The sequence below is a fragment of the Phragmites australis genome, chromosome 1 (assembly GCF_958298935.1).
Source record: "Phragmites australis chromosome 1, lpPhrAust1.1, whole genome shotgun sequence".
Lineage (NCBI taxonomy): Eukaryota > Viridiplantae > Streptophyta > Magnoliopsida > Poales > Poaceae > Phragmites > Phragmites australis.
This window is the reverse complement of record NC_084921.1, coordinates 5375885-5392916: the sequence shown is the minus strand read 5'-3', so window position 1 is coordinate 5392916 and position 17032 is coordinate 5375885. Positions and strand designations below refer to the sequence as shown.

At 41.6% G+C, this 17032-nt stretch overlaps 3 protein-coding genes across 4 annotated transcripts; all 3 read right to left on the bottom strand.

Moving 5' to 3' along the window:
- Positions 1 to 1081: 1081 nt before the first annotated feature.
- Positions 1082 to 3063, bottom strand: LOC133887268 (fasciclin-like arabinogalactan protein 11). Its single transcript, XM_062327234.1, has one exon. It carries the CDS (start codon positions 2107 to 2109, stop codon positions 1327 to 1329), a length of 783 nt encoding a protein of 260 aa, XP_062183218.1. The 5' UTR covers positions 2110 to 3063; the 3' UTR covers positions 1082 to 1326.
- A 155-nt stretch (positions 3064 to 3218) lies between these two features.
- On the bottom strand, positions 3219 to 8544 carry LOC133887121 (probable E3 ubiquitin-protein ligase RHG1A). 2 transcript variants are annotated; one of them, XM_062327156.1, is made up of 7 exons: positions 8343 to 8544; positions 5482 to 7471; positions 4732 to 5394; positions 4062 to 4468; positions 3877 to 3975; positions 3645 to 3791; positions 3219 to 3550 (listed from the first exon to the last, which is right to left on the bottom strand). In XM_062327156.1, the coding sequence occupies exons 2-7, from the start codon at positions 5570 to 5572 to the stop codon at positions 3425 to 3427; spliced, it is 1533 nt and encodes a 510-aa protein (XP_062183140.1). In that variant the 5' UTR covers positions 5573 to 7471; positions 8343 to 8544; the 3' UTR covers positions 3219 to 3424. The 2 variants fall into 2 exon arrangements, with proteins under 2 accessions (XP_062183140.1, XP_062183072.1); XM_062327088.1 differs by having other exon boundaries at positions 5482 to 5604; positions 8343 to 8543.
- Positions 8545 to 11125: 2581 nt separating this feature from the next.
- Positions 11126 to 16645, bottom strand: LOC133887034 (acyl-coenzyme A oxidase 4, peroxisomal-like). The gene is made up of 13 exons (XM_062326970.1): positions 16468 to 16645; positions 16252 to 16362; positions 14565 to 14671; positions 14248 to 14325; positions 13714 to 13837; positions 13523 to 13596; positions 13368 to 13427; positions 12475 to 12584; positions 12236 to 12395; positions 12071 to 12147; positions 11825 to 11996; positions 11636 to 11728; positions 11126 to 11542 (listed from the first exon to the last, which is right to left on the bottom strand). Exons 1-13 carry the CDS (start codon positions 16481 to 16483, stop codon positions 11414 to 11416), a joined length of 1311 nt encoding a protein of 436 aa, XP_062182954.1. The 5' UTR covers positions 16484 to 16645; the 3' UTR covers positions 11126 to 11413.
- Positions 16646 to 17032: the final 387 nt, after the last annotated feature.

Genomic DNA, 17032 nt, shown 5'->3' with positions numbered 1-17032 from the left:
CACTCGTTATTACGAATATCTAACGGTCTAGAAAACCAAAGAGTCAATATAAAATACGATTAATAAATAGCTAAATACAGAATTAAAATTTATGAAAAATTAGTAGTTCTATTTTCATACAATTTGTGAAGCAAAATATCTAAATAAAGAGTCTAAATAAAAATAAAATAAATAATAATTAAAATCATGGTTAGAATAGAAAAAAGAAGGACCCATATCAAATATAGTCTTAGAAAAAAATTAAATTATTATAAAAAATAAATACCTAAATAAAGAGTCCATGTAAAATATAATTAATCAATAGTTAAAATTTATATTAAAAATAATGAAAAATTTCAAAATTCTTATGAAGATAATAGGTTAAGAACTATCATGTAGCTTAAGGTCGTCGTATCAAAGCAGGTAGCAGATAAGTCACAACACGCAAGTAAGGCAAACATATTTTGATCTTGATTGGGTTGCTTATACCTGACACACGTTTTTGGCAATTGATCAAAATGTATACGAATCGAACTAATACATATATACGATTCAGGTACAAGTTTGGAGCATAGTTAATTTTCTCATCCACTAACATAATTTTTATCTCTTTTTCTAATATTATGTGTTTTGTAACTAAATGACAGTAACATCATAAAAAAGCTAAAACGATTACTCAAATGTTATCATGATAAAATATTACAATGCGGCTAGCCATTCTATTAGGGTGGGCACCTTGCTAGTTTGGGTCTGCTAAGCAAAGCTCTAACTCTAAGAATTTTTGAATTAAGATATTCCCAGCTACAGAAATTCATGAAGTTGAAATTAAGAGTACACTGAAGGTGTTTAAGTGAGTAATCTGGTTTCTATTCTAAATTAAAAATAATTACTTAAACCACTTTATATTAACTTATAAACACCAAATTTTACGTGAAACTGGAAACTAGAGCTCTGTCAAATGAGACCTTTATATATGAGTTGTCGGGTAAAGTGGGAAGATCCACTAAATGTAGATCTAAAAAAATAGAAATTCTATTTTTGGCACAAAATCTCCGAGCAAAGGGCTTTGACCAAACAATAGAGAAAAGGTATCCACTCAAAGTAATCCGGAAGACCCTGCATCTGCATGACTGCAATATACACAACACGTATTAATTTAGTAGCATTACGTAAAAATGCGACGCCAATATAACATGACGTACTCCTAGCTATTGCAATGGCGTTGAAGAACAAATCATCCAAAAATGGCCGAAGGAATAACGAAAAGACCAACAACACCTTAGAAAAGTAGACAAAAAGAGAGATGGCATGCGAATTAACCACCGAGACCTCACACTCTCATCGACGTCACAGCCCCCACCACACTCCGGCCAACGCAAGCACCGCCGCGAGGCCACCACCCGTCACCCTCGCCGCCGCATGCGACGCGGTTGCGTCCGGGGACGCGTCGGCGGCGTCGGGCGCGTCAGCGACGGACGCTGGCGTCTTCCCCTTCTTCTTGGCCGGCGCGAGCGGTGCGGGCGCGGGAGCGGGCGACCCGAAGAGCGCCGCCGGCAGCAGCACCTTATTCACCTGGTAGACGACGAGGTTGTCGCCGGAGTAGAGCGAGTTGTCGACGGTGGCGTTGACGACCCCCGTGGAGATGTTCACCTGCTGGCCCTCGGCGGTCACGTTGAGCGGGTACTGCCCCGGCGAGTTGTTGCCGGCCTGCGTCCGGAGCGGGTTGCTGACGGTGTCGAACTGCGACATGGGGATGAGCGTGGAGAGGACGTGGAACTGGACGAGCGCGTTCTTCTGCTGGTCGGAGAGCGAGTTGAGCGTGCCGGAGGGGAGCGAGGTGAAGGCGTTGTCCGTGGGCGCGAAAACCGTCAGGCCGTTGCCGGAGCTGCTGAGCTGGTTGTCGATCTGCTCCGCCACGCCCGTCGAACGGAGCAGCCGGATGAACGTGTTGAACTGCCCGGCCTTGGCCAGCACGCCCGTGATGTTCGTCGTCCCGGCCACAGGAGCCGGCGCCACGGGGGTCGGCGTAGGCGTCGGCGTGGCCGGCGCCGCCGTCGGGCCCTGCGCCGACGCCGTGGTCGCTACGGAGAGCACGGCGAGGAGAACCACAAGCCTCTGCATGGCATGCATGGTGTGTTGGTGATCACTACCGCTCGTGACCGGCTTTGTGCATGCAACCAACACAACGCAGTGAGTGCAGTGCAACTCAGTGTGACAGTGTTGAGAGAGGCTTGTGATGCTGCCACTTATAACAAGGTGGTTGGGTTAGGGGAGAGCAGGAAAGGAGTGAGCTGTAAGTCTCACAGTTACAGGGCACCAAACATTCAGGTGAGCTGCCATGCCAAGGTGGAACAAGCTAACAGCCGGGTTGCTTCAAGCAGCAGCAAGTGTATGCGGAGGGGCCAATTTCCTCTCCATTTTCCTCTTCTTTTTGACGATCAGAGCGGTGATGATGGTGATCTATTGTGTGCAAGGGCCACTGATAAGCTGTTCTTTTGGTAGGACCGATTAAATGAAAAGATCTCCCGATTGACGAAACATGAAACGGGACAGATGTTCCGATCTTAGGCTCTTAGCCGGGTGAAGATCGAGCAGAGATAACTTCAATAAATTTCGCAGATCAATCTTCAATCCTCCTCGTGAAGCCAGAGAGAGTGCAAGCCAGGATCTACCAATGTTCCTCACCACAAAGACACTCTGTCCGGTGGTATCATATCACCAAACCAACATGAAAGATCAGATCGATAACCAGGGAATATTTCTACGGCCAAAGTAAATGGAGCAGCTGGTGCATTTCTTTCAGAATGAATAGCTGGTGCATCTACCGATTATTCCGGAGAGTAGCAATGGGCCTTCGATTCATTCAGCTTGACAACAAAAAAAAACGACTACGATCGAGATGCATCATGCACAGTAGGTTCCGGTATGCTTTAGCCTGCTAAGATGCTAACATCTGATCCAACCGTCCCCATCAGCAAGGTGGTGCGTCCATGTACATGTACATAACCACATAACATGTCAATGGCAAATAGAACTGTTGGTCCAAAATGCCAATGACGAATACAGTTGGAGCTTAAACATCTTGAAACCCAAGTTGGCAGACACCAATGCAATGCTGCCTGCCCCCTAAGCAACTTCAGCATCGAGTATAACTTGTGATATCAGAATTCTTGCATCAAACCTATCATCCAGGTAAGGCTAGCAGAGAAGTACCTCTTAACTAATTCGAAGTGTCGACATGAACATGTAAACCACTTAATGGTTAATTGCTTTCACAACTGGCTTGTTACAGTACAACAAAAGAATTTCGGTTACTGCCACCGACAAAATAATTTACCTTAAACCATTAATTTACATGACTAAGAGCAAAAGAATACAATTGACATAATTTGAGACGAGCCTAAAATGAATGGAGAGGAACATAATTATCGCTCCCTCTGGTGTCCTAAACCGCAGCTGCTTTGCACACTGGGCATGAGTTCTTCACCTGCAACCACTTCTTGATGCAGTCAGCATGGAAGTCATGACTGCATTTCAGTACTCCTAGTAAATCCTTGTCATTGTAATCCTCCTGCCATAATTTAGTCCATCAGTCAGAATACAACAAAGTTTTTAGCCATGGTTGTAAATTATTAAACATGGAACTACCAGTTTAAGAAATATACCAGACAAACGACACAGCTCCCATCATCTTGATCGTTTTGCGTTGGATCGGAACTGCAACAGACTACTTCTCTGACACAATTTGAAATTTTTTCGTCAGCCAAGCCTGTGTTGACATTACCGATAAATTCTCCCAAGGCCAACAGGTCCTGTAGACAGCGGAAGGGGAGTTAAGAAAAATGCCTCAAATTTCTGGGGCAGAGGTATGGAGAAGCAAAGTGCAGTCTTCTTTACCTCGTAACTCATGTTGTCAACGTCCAGCCTCATGTCCCTGTGGGGGTCAGCTGTTTCTCTTGATTCATAAAAGACCAACTGGTCCAACATCATAAACCGCTTCACAAATAGCAGCTAGATAAGTTCCAATTCTAAATCAACACTAATTTAATTTCATGGAAAACAGGAAAGAAAAGGCCATCTACCTCTGCCTCGATCATCGAAGGATGTAAACCATAGTAAGAGCTCCTAACCCTTCTGTTCCTTCCATTGTTAGCATGCCCTACGGCTACATGCCTTGCATATCTAGAAGATGCAGCAGTTCGGGTTGGAAATGGCTGACCGATGGGCACGGACATAGGGGTAGCTGCAGAGGTAGCAGGTGGATAGCCCCGAATGACCGTCTCATGGGGCATTGCTCTAGAGCCAGAAGAAGCAGCAGAAGCCGGATGAGAGAATATGGGAACAGTGTCACTATGAACAGCCCTAAGAGCATAGCCACCATAAGCAAATGTTGCACTGCCAGATGAACCATGCACAGTTGGGACAGGAGCACTTCCCATGGAAGGATAGTAAGGCCTCTCCATCAAAGCCCTAGTGATTCCTGGTGCACCTGCAAAACCATCAAAACATGTGTGCTGTGAGTATGAGCAACTGTAAACAAACAATAACAGACTGTTATCATATAGAACACAAGTGACTGTTCAGTTTAAATTTTAATGTAAAACCGCAGCACAAGACTTAAATCAAATGGCAGGTAAGTATCATGTTTTCAATCAAGCCACGAAAGCAACTCCCAACCAAACTTAGAAGGGCCATCCTGTGTTATACGAAGATTAGACATCTAGCATATTTAACTAAGAATTTAATACTAACCTGAAGGTACAGTACTTGTTGGCACAGAAACAGGTGCTTGGTTCCTTTCCACTGATGTACTCAGGGAAGCACTTCCAGTTGAACGGAATGACGGCGGATAAATGCTGTTTGCTGTGTAAGTTGAAGCTGGTCTAGGTTCCAAAGAAATACTATAATTGTGGCGTGCTCTCACATTCCTCTGAAACTCTTCTTGCTGAATTAATTGTTGGCCTTCCCAACCGCTATGGCCAATTCTTAAAGGCATTTGAGGATGTAAGGGCTCAGTAAGTGCGGTAGGATTTGCCTGCACACAGTTAGATAACTCAGTATTGGAAGAGCTTCCAACATAATAAGCACCAGCACTGGTCCCATCCGCAGGATAAATAATGGGAGTTTTTCGTTTCATTGAAGCCCTTCTGTTGTCCAGATGGGAACTCGCTGGAGCAAAGCCTTCCTCCGATGGATAACTCAAAGCAGATTCTGGTAAACGGCTTGTGGAACTTCCAGAAGGACATTGAACAAAGGAAGCATGTGCGGTCCCTGGGTTCCCAACTCTATAACCTGGGCATTGCGCAGCACGACTTGAAGATGGAAGGTCATTTGATCTAAGTGCCATACTACCGTGACTTGAAGGAGCGATTCTAAGCGGTGCATCACTTTGATGATGCACTAGAAGCTTCTGATCTGAAATTAGAATGGAAAACAGTATTTATCTTGTCACAATTCTGATAAATGTACACAAGTATAGAGTATTGAATTAAGTCCAGCTACCTAAAGGCAGGGGTTCATTGCGATGGCCATTCTTGGGTTGAATATGATCCATCTCGGGCAGCTGGAGATGGTTGTGATTATTTCTAGCCATAAAACAAGCAATCTGGTCTGGATGCCCTTGACCTGGAAATGACAAACAGAATCAATATCAGTAGTACCAGCATCACATAACATTGAAGACCCAATGAAACAATACATTAACACGAAATTCATCACAAATATTACCAGGTTACTGATATATGTTGTGTCAAATATCACAGCATGGAAGTAACTACAGAAGTACTGAAATAATTCAAGTTCATCCCATATTTCATTGTTTGATACAATCATGAATCAAAGAAACAAAACACAATTCCAAATGGGCATTACGATGCACAGCAAGACAAATCAGCACAAAAGTACAATAATCCAGAATATCCATCTACTCATAAAACTGCAGAGGTCACCCTGAAAATATGGAAGAACCACACTTACAAGATATTAACCTAATGGAACCACTGGTACACAATCCAAATGATAACTCATTTACTTGACAGATAAATGAAACCACCGGTAAGTAGACTATGGAATACAACTCTTACACTTGAGAAGTGTCCTTATCATTCACACTGATAAAATAATAGATATAAACTAACAAAGGAAGAAATCTTATTAAAATCAGGGACATGGCACCTAAAAGACACAAAATGCTCTATGATAATGGCAAATAGAATTTCAAAATATCATAGTGGTTCGAGAAACTCAGAAAATAATAACAATGTTGATGTTTTTGCCCTTCCAGCAACAAATCTACTTTGAAAATTTTAACATTTGCTGGAAAACATGTAGATCGAATAGAGTTTACAGTACTCATTTTCTCCTATTGCAGGCTTGCAGTACTTGCTCTACATGAATTTATAAAAAACATTTTAAGTGCCAGAAAGATAAAAAAAAAGGAGCTCAGGATAATAACAGGTGAAATAACCAATCTACCTTGGAAAAAGCCAAAATAAAAACAACGGTAAATACTAAATATTTGTACTGCTGAAAAATAGGAAGTCAAATGTTAAATAAATTACAACCACATTGTATATCATATCATTCCTTCCAATCTTTTTCATACATTCTTAATATACAAAACAAATCTAACTAAGTTATTTATACTTTACATAGCAGGAAACACAATATACAAGAGAAAAGAGAGGAAAAAAGAAAGATTGAGTGGATTGTAACTGGAAAAAAGATATGATCCAAGCAATATAAGCCCAAAGCCCCAAACTCTGCCATTTCTATAATCCTCCAGTGGAAGTGCTTCTGTCCTTCCTCTGTTCGTTGGTAAATCCACCTCACTTCAACATCAATGCCAATCTAGCTTGGATTTCTTTCAAACAAGATTCATCTTGCAAATAATAATCAGAAACTAACTTCCTCAGCATGCAAAACTGGAGACAAACGCAGTTTTCTAGTGTACATTAGTTATCCTCATCCTTTCCAGTTCTAAATAACTGAGTGGTTAGATAAATGGTAGTGCCTAACCTTTAAGCATGTCCCCTTCTCCTGACCATTTTAATCAATCTAATTTATCTAGATTCACTACAACCTAAAAACAGGCTACAAATGATAATGTCCGGTTCAAGGTTCAAAATATAAATAAAGCACCAATATAGGTTAGATTCAAGGTGCTAAGGCATCAAATGTAGTATAAATCTAAGTCCTGAAGAGGACAAAGTTAATCAACTCATCACATAACCAGCTGAATATATGACTATCAAATAACACATGTCTCCATAAAATAACATGACTCCACCAAACAGCATAGACCAACCAAAATTGCATTAAAGGAACGATTATTCATCAGATGTCTAGTGTAGAAGTATCATAACTACTGCATTCCCTTGCTGTGAGGACAAATCCGATGATGTTGAAGTATGCCTAAGACAGGTCTTCAAAAGGCACAGTAGTAGAAATTGGAAGAACTCTTCCACATATCCGATTGGAGTAGCTTCATGTCCTATTGGAGACTTGAAGTAGTCAAGAACAGAGAGGCGTAAACATATCCAAGCACCGATATCGATCTATTTGAAGTTAGTACATCCTCAATCAATGGAAATCAAGATGTCAAAACAGAAACTACATATCTAAGGGCTCTAAGGATTGAAAATAAAACTCTAGTAAGTCTGAAGTCACTGATTATAATGCAGTATTAAGTTTCCTATTGCTAATGCTAAATCTCATCGTTGATATGCATTTCAAGTTTCAACGCAAGTAATTTTTTTTTTGTCATTTTAACAACACAAAAGAATTAAGTGGAAGCTATAAAGTATGGAACAAGGAGCAGTCGAAGATACAGAAGACGTGAAAAAGATTATTGGACCAGAAAAAATTGAAAATTTGAAGAGGTTCCACACAAATGCATACTAGCTAAGAAAAAATATAAATTTGAAGAGCTACCACAAAAAGGAACGCTATACCCTAAGAGGAAAGTATATGCTCACTTCAAACAGAGCAAACTTTGGCCGTAGAATTAAGTACATCGCGTTCTATCATTTTTTTTTTTTGGGGGAGAAAACAATCAAGATGGCTTATGGGACAGGCACATCTATCTGTAATTATACAGGGCCTCTCGATTTACAAAACACATCAAAATCCCAACCACACATCATCTTTCATGGCGCGTCAAATCGTCTCCCTATCGCTAGCATCATACCATCTCACGCGCCAACTCCCACAAACATCGACGCCTAGATACGGACTCCTCGCTACACAAAAAAAAATCTAGTCAAAAGAAACCGCCGATCGTTTCACACCACCGGTCAATCGCGCCAAAACGAGACTAAAACAGCAGAATCACCCGAAACCAGCACCAAATCGAAGCGCCTTACCTCGCGGGTCGACCGATCCGGCCCCCAAATCGGCGCCGATTCCCTCGGCTCCGGTGGAAATTTTGGGGGCGAGTCCCTGTACGGCGGAAGCTTCGGGGCGGAGACGCAACTCGCGCCGCTGCGTTGCTGTAAACAAAGAGCAATTTTTTGTCCGTGGTGAGGAGGGGAACAGGGCTGGGAAGGGGAGGGAAGGGGGTGGAAGCAGACGGGCTATTTATAATGACTTGGCAGGCGGAGCGGGCGGAGAACGGTGAGAAGGCAATTATAGGGGGTAAGAGGACGTGTGTTTTTTTTCCATTTTTTGTTAGGTCTATTTGGTTGGTGTCTAATTTTATTTTAATTAAGGTTAGATAAAGTACGTTTGTTATAAAAATATTGCGAAGAAACATCACTTTATTTATGATTGAATTTAGTATGAAAATAAGTCTAGAATATATAGAGCAAAAGACTACAAATATTTGGTAAATTATAATTATAACGTTGAACAAAACATACTTATCAGAAGGTGTAACACGCCTCGCATGTGATGTAAGTTGTGGCGAGTATCAAACGCGCCCTAATAAGAGCATCTCAACTATATTTCTTTTATTTTATTTTTTTTCTGATTTCTATTTTTTTATTTTCTTTCATAGCTAATAGTTTTTTTCGAATAGTGTTGTAAAGGAAAAGAAGAGAAAATTATGTCTTAGAGAGAATAACCTTTAGAAGTTATTCTTAACGGGAACCATTAAAAAAATTGTTAGAGCGTTAAAAGGAAAAAATTCTTTTGTAATGAGATTCTGACCCACGAAGTGAATCGCTTAGATACTATAAAAACACATGTTGGTATACTGTATACGGTGTATGCATCCCATGTACGTATTGTGTTGGCGATGGGGATAAGACGAGACGTGAAGCATGGGCACGTTGAGTAAAATGTTTGTTTCACTCACGCGCATGCGCCGCGGCAGAGTACCGGTGCCTTATTTGCTGCGATTTTGTTCTCTTTAAAGTGAGCGTGGGACAGATGGTGGTGATCGAATTTTCTGCACGCAAAAGCTGGGATATCGTGCGGGGATATTCTGCCTTCGTTCCCAAATTTCAAACTTGGAGCAGGGTGAAAACTGGCATTGGATTCCATCCTGACGGGAGGAGAGAAAAATAGAAAAGACTCGGTTTCTTTCTATCGATCGATGGGACCGGAAAACCGATGGGCCGCGGCCGGCGCAGAGCTGCCGAGTGCTATGTTGACCTTCTACTCCCTCCCGTGAAAAGTCCCATCGATCACCTACGCGGATAAGCTTTTGGATGTCCATTGGCTCTCCTCGAGTCCAGTCTCCTCTCCCCAATACATGCACGCACCGTTCTCCTGAAGGTGGGCCCACGCATCCACGAGCCATGGGCAGGATCGCTTGTTTGAATCTTGTGTCCACCGGCTGAATGGTTTTTAAAAAATTGAAAAGTTAGTTTCTAAAGAAAATAACTAAAAAGTGATAAGTTAATTGAGACAGGTTTTTTAGTTTTTCATGCGCTTAAAAGCTTAAAATGTATTATAAAAATCAATAGAAAAAAGCTAAAAACCAGAAACCAAAAGCAAGAAAAATAGCTTTGAAAAAAATAAAAAACCTAAACCTAACCAAACAGAGCCCTATATACTATTTGCCAAATGGGACGTGCTGTGCAGAAGACGGCAAGCTTGGCCCGCCAGGCAAGGAGCGGTGGTACAAAAGCGGCGAGAGCCGCAGGGGGGGAAAGGAAACGTGGCCGGGTCCGGGGCAACGGCACCAACACGAGACAGACGCTATCGCCCACCGCAGCGCCACCCCCCGCGACCGCGTAGTTATCGCGGCAACCAGGCAGGCGCGTCACGCCTTGCGACGCAACGGCTCACGTGGAGGAGGAGTAGGACCACCGGGGCAGCGGGCCGGGCACGCACGCACGCACGCGAGCAGCGGCGCGAACTCCACATGGGCTTTTGCTTTTCGCCATGTGAGTCCACCCGTCCGCCTGGAAGCCTGCAGCGCCAGAGGGCGCGTCGTTCACGCCGGCACGCGTGGGATGGGGATGTGGGCTGACCGGCCGCGTGGAGAGGTCGCCGCCGCCCGCCTGCTCCACGGACACGGAGCCACCGAACCCACCCACCTCGGGCCCGAGCATCCACCACCAATGGGTCCTGGTTGCTGGCTGGATGCTTGGGTTGATGTAGATGGATGCCGCCACGAAAGGTACTAGCCCGTGCGGCTACAAACGCAATTTGCTTTTCCTTATCTATATACTACTTAAAAAACATCTACACTTTCTTTTCCGCTCACCCAACGTTTTACTCCGAAAATCCCGCTCACCTTTGTGTTCCGCTCCACTCTCCCGTCCACGCTCTCGCACTCCCGTGTGGACCCGCTTCCCATGTGCTGGCGGCACACGCTCCCGCCTATATGCGAAGTATGTACATCAAACTAGTAATAAAAAAAACGCAATTTGCTTTCGCACCTGATATACTTTTTTTAAGATACGTATCTGTATTACCCTGCAAGGAAAACAAACACCGACGCGTACAAATACAGGTACAAACTAAAAGGATACAGAGTAGATATACTTGCAAGAAAGTATATAGTTACTCTGTAGCTCAGATATACTTGCAAGAAGAGATGGAGGGACAGGCGCTCACGTCACCTTCATCGCCTCTGGTTTGGCGCATAAAGCTATCGCCTGCTTGCACTCAAATGGGGTTAGTGCTGTCAGGTCACTCTCGCACGTTAGCCAAAGCATATACATCATCTAGCCAGAAAGGCGAGATACACCATCTATACTCCTGTATTTGACCTTTTTTTTATTCAAGCTCACATGGTGCGCAGCAATAAAACACACGAGATTGGCCTGTGAGGCCAGGTTCCCTCCTATCCTAGTTCGGGGGAAAGAAGGAAAACACAGGAAGATTCAGTTTACAAGGCGGAACTAATATCTTTGAGCATTTTTTTTTATCCTCCACCAGACACAAATTTACAACGCTTCCAACCATCAGAACGTTGGGAGGCCCTGATTTATTTGCTTCTCACAGCTGCAGGATGAGAAGGATGCCGTTTATCTTTGGAAAATTACAACCGGGCTTTCGCTAACGCAGCAGGTTTGAAGCTGGCGATCCCGGTGATCTCTCTGCCAGTCACCAGGCTATTGATGTCGTATGTGCCTTCATATGAGTAAATAGGCTCCAGATCGCAGAACGCCTGTAAAGATTGTGTCAGTTATGAAAATAATTAGAAGGCTTTATGAATGGTTGGGGTATAAGGCGCGCATATTTCAATATCAGGTCTCTCTACCTTCGCTACTAGGAAATCGGTCAAAATTCCATTTCCACCCAACAATTCTCGACCAAGAGATACCACCTCACGGGCCATTCTGGAGTTCCAAGCCTAAATTGACAGCCAGGAATAAAATGTTAAACTTCTGACGTATCAAAGCAACACATAGTTAATAGGTCGAGTGCATTTGCTAGCTGAGTCACAAACCTTTCCTAGGCTAGCATGGCCTGGTGTCATTTTCCCTGACTCATAAAGCTTGCATAGACGCCAGCCAACAAGCAGCATTGATTGGATGTTACCAAGTATCCGGACAAGTTTTTCTTGGTTCAGCTGAAAAGCGGCTAGAGGAACTCCAAACTGTTTCCTTTCTTTCAGATACCTGTTTCAATTTAGATGAAAAGTAAAATAACTGCCATTGACAAAAGAAGTACAAGATCATATGGTGGTCCGTACCGATGGCACACATCAAAGACCCCCATTGATATGCCAATTGGTTGCCATGCCACCATAATACGTGAAATAGCAAGGACCTGATTGAGTAGTGAAAAGTTTGCAAGGGAACTGGATTACTACACTGAACAACATAGTAATTTAAAACCAGAAAAATGTGACCAGTACCTTGCTTATATCTTGAAATGAATTAACGCCTGGCAATCGGTCTTCCTCAGGAACAAACACTTTATTAAAAACAATATCACCATTCTGAACCATCCTAAGACCAATCTTGTTCTCGATCTTTGTAGCTTTCAAGCCTGGAGCTCCTCTCCTCACAATAAATCTAGACACATTTAAATGCATTGCTCAGTTTGATGCTTCAAACAGAAAGTTCATCAATGGTCCAAGACAAGATGATTTACCCATTTAGTTGTTTTGTATCTGCATTCCTAGCTAATACCACGAGCACATCTGCAAAGGTACTGTTACCTATCCAGCGTTTTTGACCATCTATGTGCCATCCACCATTTGCCTGTTCCACAATAAGCCAACATTTAAGGTACATGCTACAGCTTGCCAATAAAAATAAATAATCCAGAAATATCCGAAAATACATCAAGAATATCAATTTTAATAGTATTGCAATTGAGGAGCATGACAAAAGAGTCAAATATGGAATTGCAACAGGTGTTCAGTCATTGCACATTGCAATTTGCACCCCAAAACTTAACCAAGCAATACCATCTGAACAGGCTTGCAGTGTGTTCCTACCAGATCTGTAGGTTTTGGGTTTAATAAGAGAAGTTTATGGTCACATTCTTATGTTCATATGCTTTTTCGAAGAAGATGCTTTTTATCTGATCTATGCATGCAGGCAGATCAATGGCCAGATGTCAAAACTAGTGCTGGGCTTTAGGGCTCAATAAGGAAAATACATTCAATAGTAGTGACCTTATAACTGTATATAATCCTGTTCTTCACTTTTGCTGCAAGAAGGCAGCAAATGAAAACTAACCTAAATCCCTACAAAATAGGAAGGAATGAAAATATGCCCATACATTGTGGTGTCTCAATTGGAAGTGGAATAGAATGAAATACAGCCACTTTGGTATCTTGAGATCCTAATTGCCATGGTTTCTCTATATAAGGGTTTGCCGTGGGCCAAATATCATAGGCCATCCTGTGAAATGCTTTGTCATGCTCCCCTGCTGCAATACATCTATAAACTGAACCAAAGCAATATACTTGTATAAACTGTATTGGAAATCCTTCTTTGTAGATTATTAGAAAAATTCTAATGCTTCAAAGGCTTAACCTTTGTCGCTGTAGTTATCAAGGAACTTGCATCACTTCCATGATTTGGCTCTGTCAATGCCTACAGAAAGGAGAAAGAATTAGGAGGAGACTCTTGTCATTTAGTCATTTGTATGAGTTGGTATGGGCATCAGAATGTAGAGTATTGTAACTTACCCAACAACCAACAGTAGTAAGTTGAGCAAGGGATGGCAAGTACTTCTGCTTCTGAGCCTCAGATCCACAAAGAGCTGTTCTCCAGAAAAAACAGAGCAAGAACGGTTCAGCTCTAGCATAATCGATCTTGGTAGTTGGTAAAACTTCTTAACCCGGATAGTATCAATTAAAAAGAAATGCAGCTTTTGAACCTATTGTCACCATTGCAAGAGAGGAGTGCACCAGTATAAATGTGGAACAGCTCGCATCTACCCGTGCAATTTCTGCCGTAGTAACAGCGCTTGCTGTAATTGAAAGTCCTGGGCACCCATAACCCTGTAGTAAGCCAAAGACTCGCATTAAATTTGACAAATGTTGGAGCATTGAAACATCGAAACAACACAACAAACGTAAACAATCATGTTTATATTAAGTGATAAAAAAATGTGAAAAGGTTTGGCAATTGGCAATGTTATCCTCATGAAAAGTAATGGGTCGACACCATTTCCACATATGACTCTTTTAAAAATAGTAAACTTTTCTTAAGGTGGCGTACTGAAGCAAACCCTCAACATACTTGCTCCATTCAACTTAACAGCAAAAAGACATGGTTCATAGATATATGCTGAGCTTAAATTGACTAACCCACAGATTGCAATAAAATTATCCATACAGGGAAAGCTAATTTCCAAATAAAAAGGTAACTGCAATGTAAAAAGGTAACTGCAATGTAGAGAATTCATTACCTTTATTGTACCTCCAGCAACACCAAGGCTTGCAAGGTTAGGAATGGCATTAAATGGAAACTCTGCCTTTTCCCAGTACTGAAGTAGCAAATCAACAAAAAAACTATGTTATCGTATATAAAAGGATAACCAAGAACTGTGTTAATACAAACTATAGTAAGAATGTGATTTATGGATAAGTAAACTGCGATGCAGTCTAACAAGTTATCTAGAAATGAAGGCATGTCTGGCTATGATTTATGTGATAAACAAACAATTCCAGACAGTAGTCATTACAGAATGCATAGACAAATAGACTAGTTAAATTTTTAACATACCACTGCCATAATGGGCGCAATTTCTTTCTCCATAATACCCCTGACCTTCTTTCTGATAGACCGCTCTTCACTGGTTAGCAAATCATCAAACTGGTAGTAGTCCGATGCTGTGGATGAGGGTGGAGATAACCACCAAAATTATCACACAATGCTGAACTTTAGGATCATGTATCTAAGTTCACATTGTCAAGCCACATAGAAATGTTCAGTAGTCTAGTCCCTGCCCAAACATGGTCAAGGTAATGCTACAATTAAAGCAGAACAGGTCGGGAAAGAAGAGGACGTGATTATACGGTTATGGTTGCACATTTAAGCTATGAAAGCAACCCATCCAAGAGTGAGCCCACTGCCCACCCAGAACAGCAAATCTCTATTCATGCCATGCCAACGCGATGCCAAATTGCCAACTCTAGAAGTCTAAAACTATCTAGAAAAGTTCAGCAGCGGTGCCATTTAATTTGAAAGGAAGCTACACATGCTATTTCCGATGGGACCTATGTAATAATAAAAGAAGGTGATTGGAACTGCAATAAAACCACCAAACAGTACTAAAACTAGACAACTGAACCAGTAGATAAAAATGACCAGGCAATTGAATAGTAGTTAGCCAAATTATACTACGATCATAGGGAAAAATGCAAAAAAAAACCCCAAAAGTCACTTGGATTTTGACTTTCCCCCCCAAAAGTTGTTTTGTTGCAAAAAAAAAACCCTAAAGGTTTGGTTTTATTGCAAAAACACCTCAAAAAATTCAAAAAAAATTAAACAAAATCACAAAAAATTCTAAAAAGAATAGAGACAATTCTAAGACCTATTGTGAAATTTGTTTTCAAAAATAATATCCTTTGCATCATATTTCATGGAGAGTAAGTTAAAAAAAACGTGCAGCTCATTTATTAATTCGAGTTAAATGCATAGTTAATTATTTACTAATCCAAAAAACATGAAACAAATTTTTTTAGTCTTCTTACATGATCCTCTATCTTCTAAAAATACATGAAATTTTGAAATAGTTATTGTAACGTGCAGAATCGAGTAAATGTGTTGCAGATAGATTAATTCATAACTAATCCATAACACCTCCAAAATTAGTGAAAACACTTTTATTAGTTTACTTAAACAATTATTTGTGTAGTAAAAATAATGGTAGACATGACAAAGTTAAAATAACATGAGTTAATAAATGAACTGCACATTTCTCTTTTTTTTCCAAACTTCCTCTCCATGAAATATAATGCAAATGATATTATTTTTGAAAACAAATTTCATAGAAGGTCTTAGAATTGTCTCTAGTTTTTTTTAGAATTTTTTGTGATTTTTTTTTTGAATTTTTGGGAGGTTTTTTGCAACAAAATCAAACTTTTGAGAGTTTTTTCAAAAAAAAACAACTTTTAGGGAAGTCAAAATCCAAGTGACTTTTGAGGAGGTTTTTGCATTTTTCCCACGATCATATCATCAAACTTGAAAAAAAAAATTCTAAAGCCTGCTAATCTCCACAAATCCGAACAAAAATAGTTGGCGAAAAATTATGCAATACATGGATCCAAAACTTGGCTGGCAGCCACATCCGCAGTTCTAGCAGGAACCCTTTCCATCTCATTCCGTATACCACCCACAATTTAACAGCCCAAAGATCACGATCTCCTTAGTCCTTATCCCAACAAAATCGAAGGGGGGAAGTTCTCACCGGAGGGCGGGAAGATGGAGGCTGGTGTTGCCTGCGGGAACGCGAGGGCGAGGTCCATCGCCGGGATCCCGGCCATGGCGCTGTCCTCCTCCCGCCCATCGCCGCCAGTGGCTGCACTAGAGAGACCAACCAATCAACCGAATGACTCGGGCTCAAGTGAGATCACCCAACTCCGCACCAAATCGAGCCCGTTCCAGATCGCAGAGGCCGACCCACCTCGATTCCCTGCCATCCCGGCGGCGGGAACGAACGATCGGGGGTGCTCCGCTGGGGTTTGGAGTTTTGGAGGTGGGAGGAGGAGAGCCGGAGAGGGAGAGAGAGAGCACGGTGGAGAGTCGTCGTGTAAGGCTGGGCTCTCGGCTTGGAGCTTTCCGCCGTCACGTAGGTGAGTACGGCACGGCGGTCTAGTAAGCTCGGCCCCACACGTCAGTGGGTGCTTGACGAGTCGTGAGGACGAGATACGGCAGGAGAGTAGGGCAGGTTTCAGCAGAGTGGAATCGATCAAGCTCTGTCAAACTATGATTTATAATTTTAAGTTTTTAAAGTTATTTTATATTATTTTATAGGAGTTATTTTTTAAAATAAATTAGATATAAGGTTAAAAAATCAGTTTTCTCTGATTTATTTTTTCACAGAATCATCTTTTTCTAAAATTTACTTAAAGAATCATAAAAAAATATTTTTCCAAAAAAATATTTTCTTTAAAGAATTTAAATCGGAAGAGTTCTAACAAACAAATCATATAAGATCAGTCCCATATGTCAGGGTAGAGAGCTCATAG

Excerpts from the sequence above, each read along its gene's own strand:
- LOC133887268 (XM_062327234.1), bottom strand. The coding sequence starts at position 2,109 with ATGCATGCCATGCAGAGGCTTGTGGTTCTCCTCGCCGTGCTCTCCGTA.
- LOC133887121 (XM_062327156.1), bottom strand. The coding sequence starts at position 5,572 with ATGGCTAGAAATAATCACAACCATCTCCAGCTGCCCGAGATGGATCAT. Across the intron at positions 4,469-4,731 it reads AACAAGTACTGTACCTTCAG|GTGCACCAGGAATCACTAGG; the intron begins GTTAGTATTAAA and ends ATGGTTTTGCAG. Across the intron at positions 3,976-4,061 it reads CTTCGATGATCGAGGCAGAG|CGGTTTATGATGTTGGACCA; the intron begins GTAGATGGCCTT and ends CTATTTGTGAAG.
- LOC133887034 (XM_062326970.1), bottom strand. Across the intron at positions 13,838-14,247 it reads TTGCTGGAGGTACAATAAAG|GGTTATGGGTGCCCAGGACT; the intron begins GTAATGAATTCT and ends GGCTTACTACAG. Across the intron at positions 12,396-12,474 it reads GATACAAAACAACTAAATGG|ATTTATTGTGAGGAGAGGAG; the intron begins GTAAATCATCTT and ends AAATGTGTCTAG.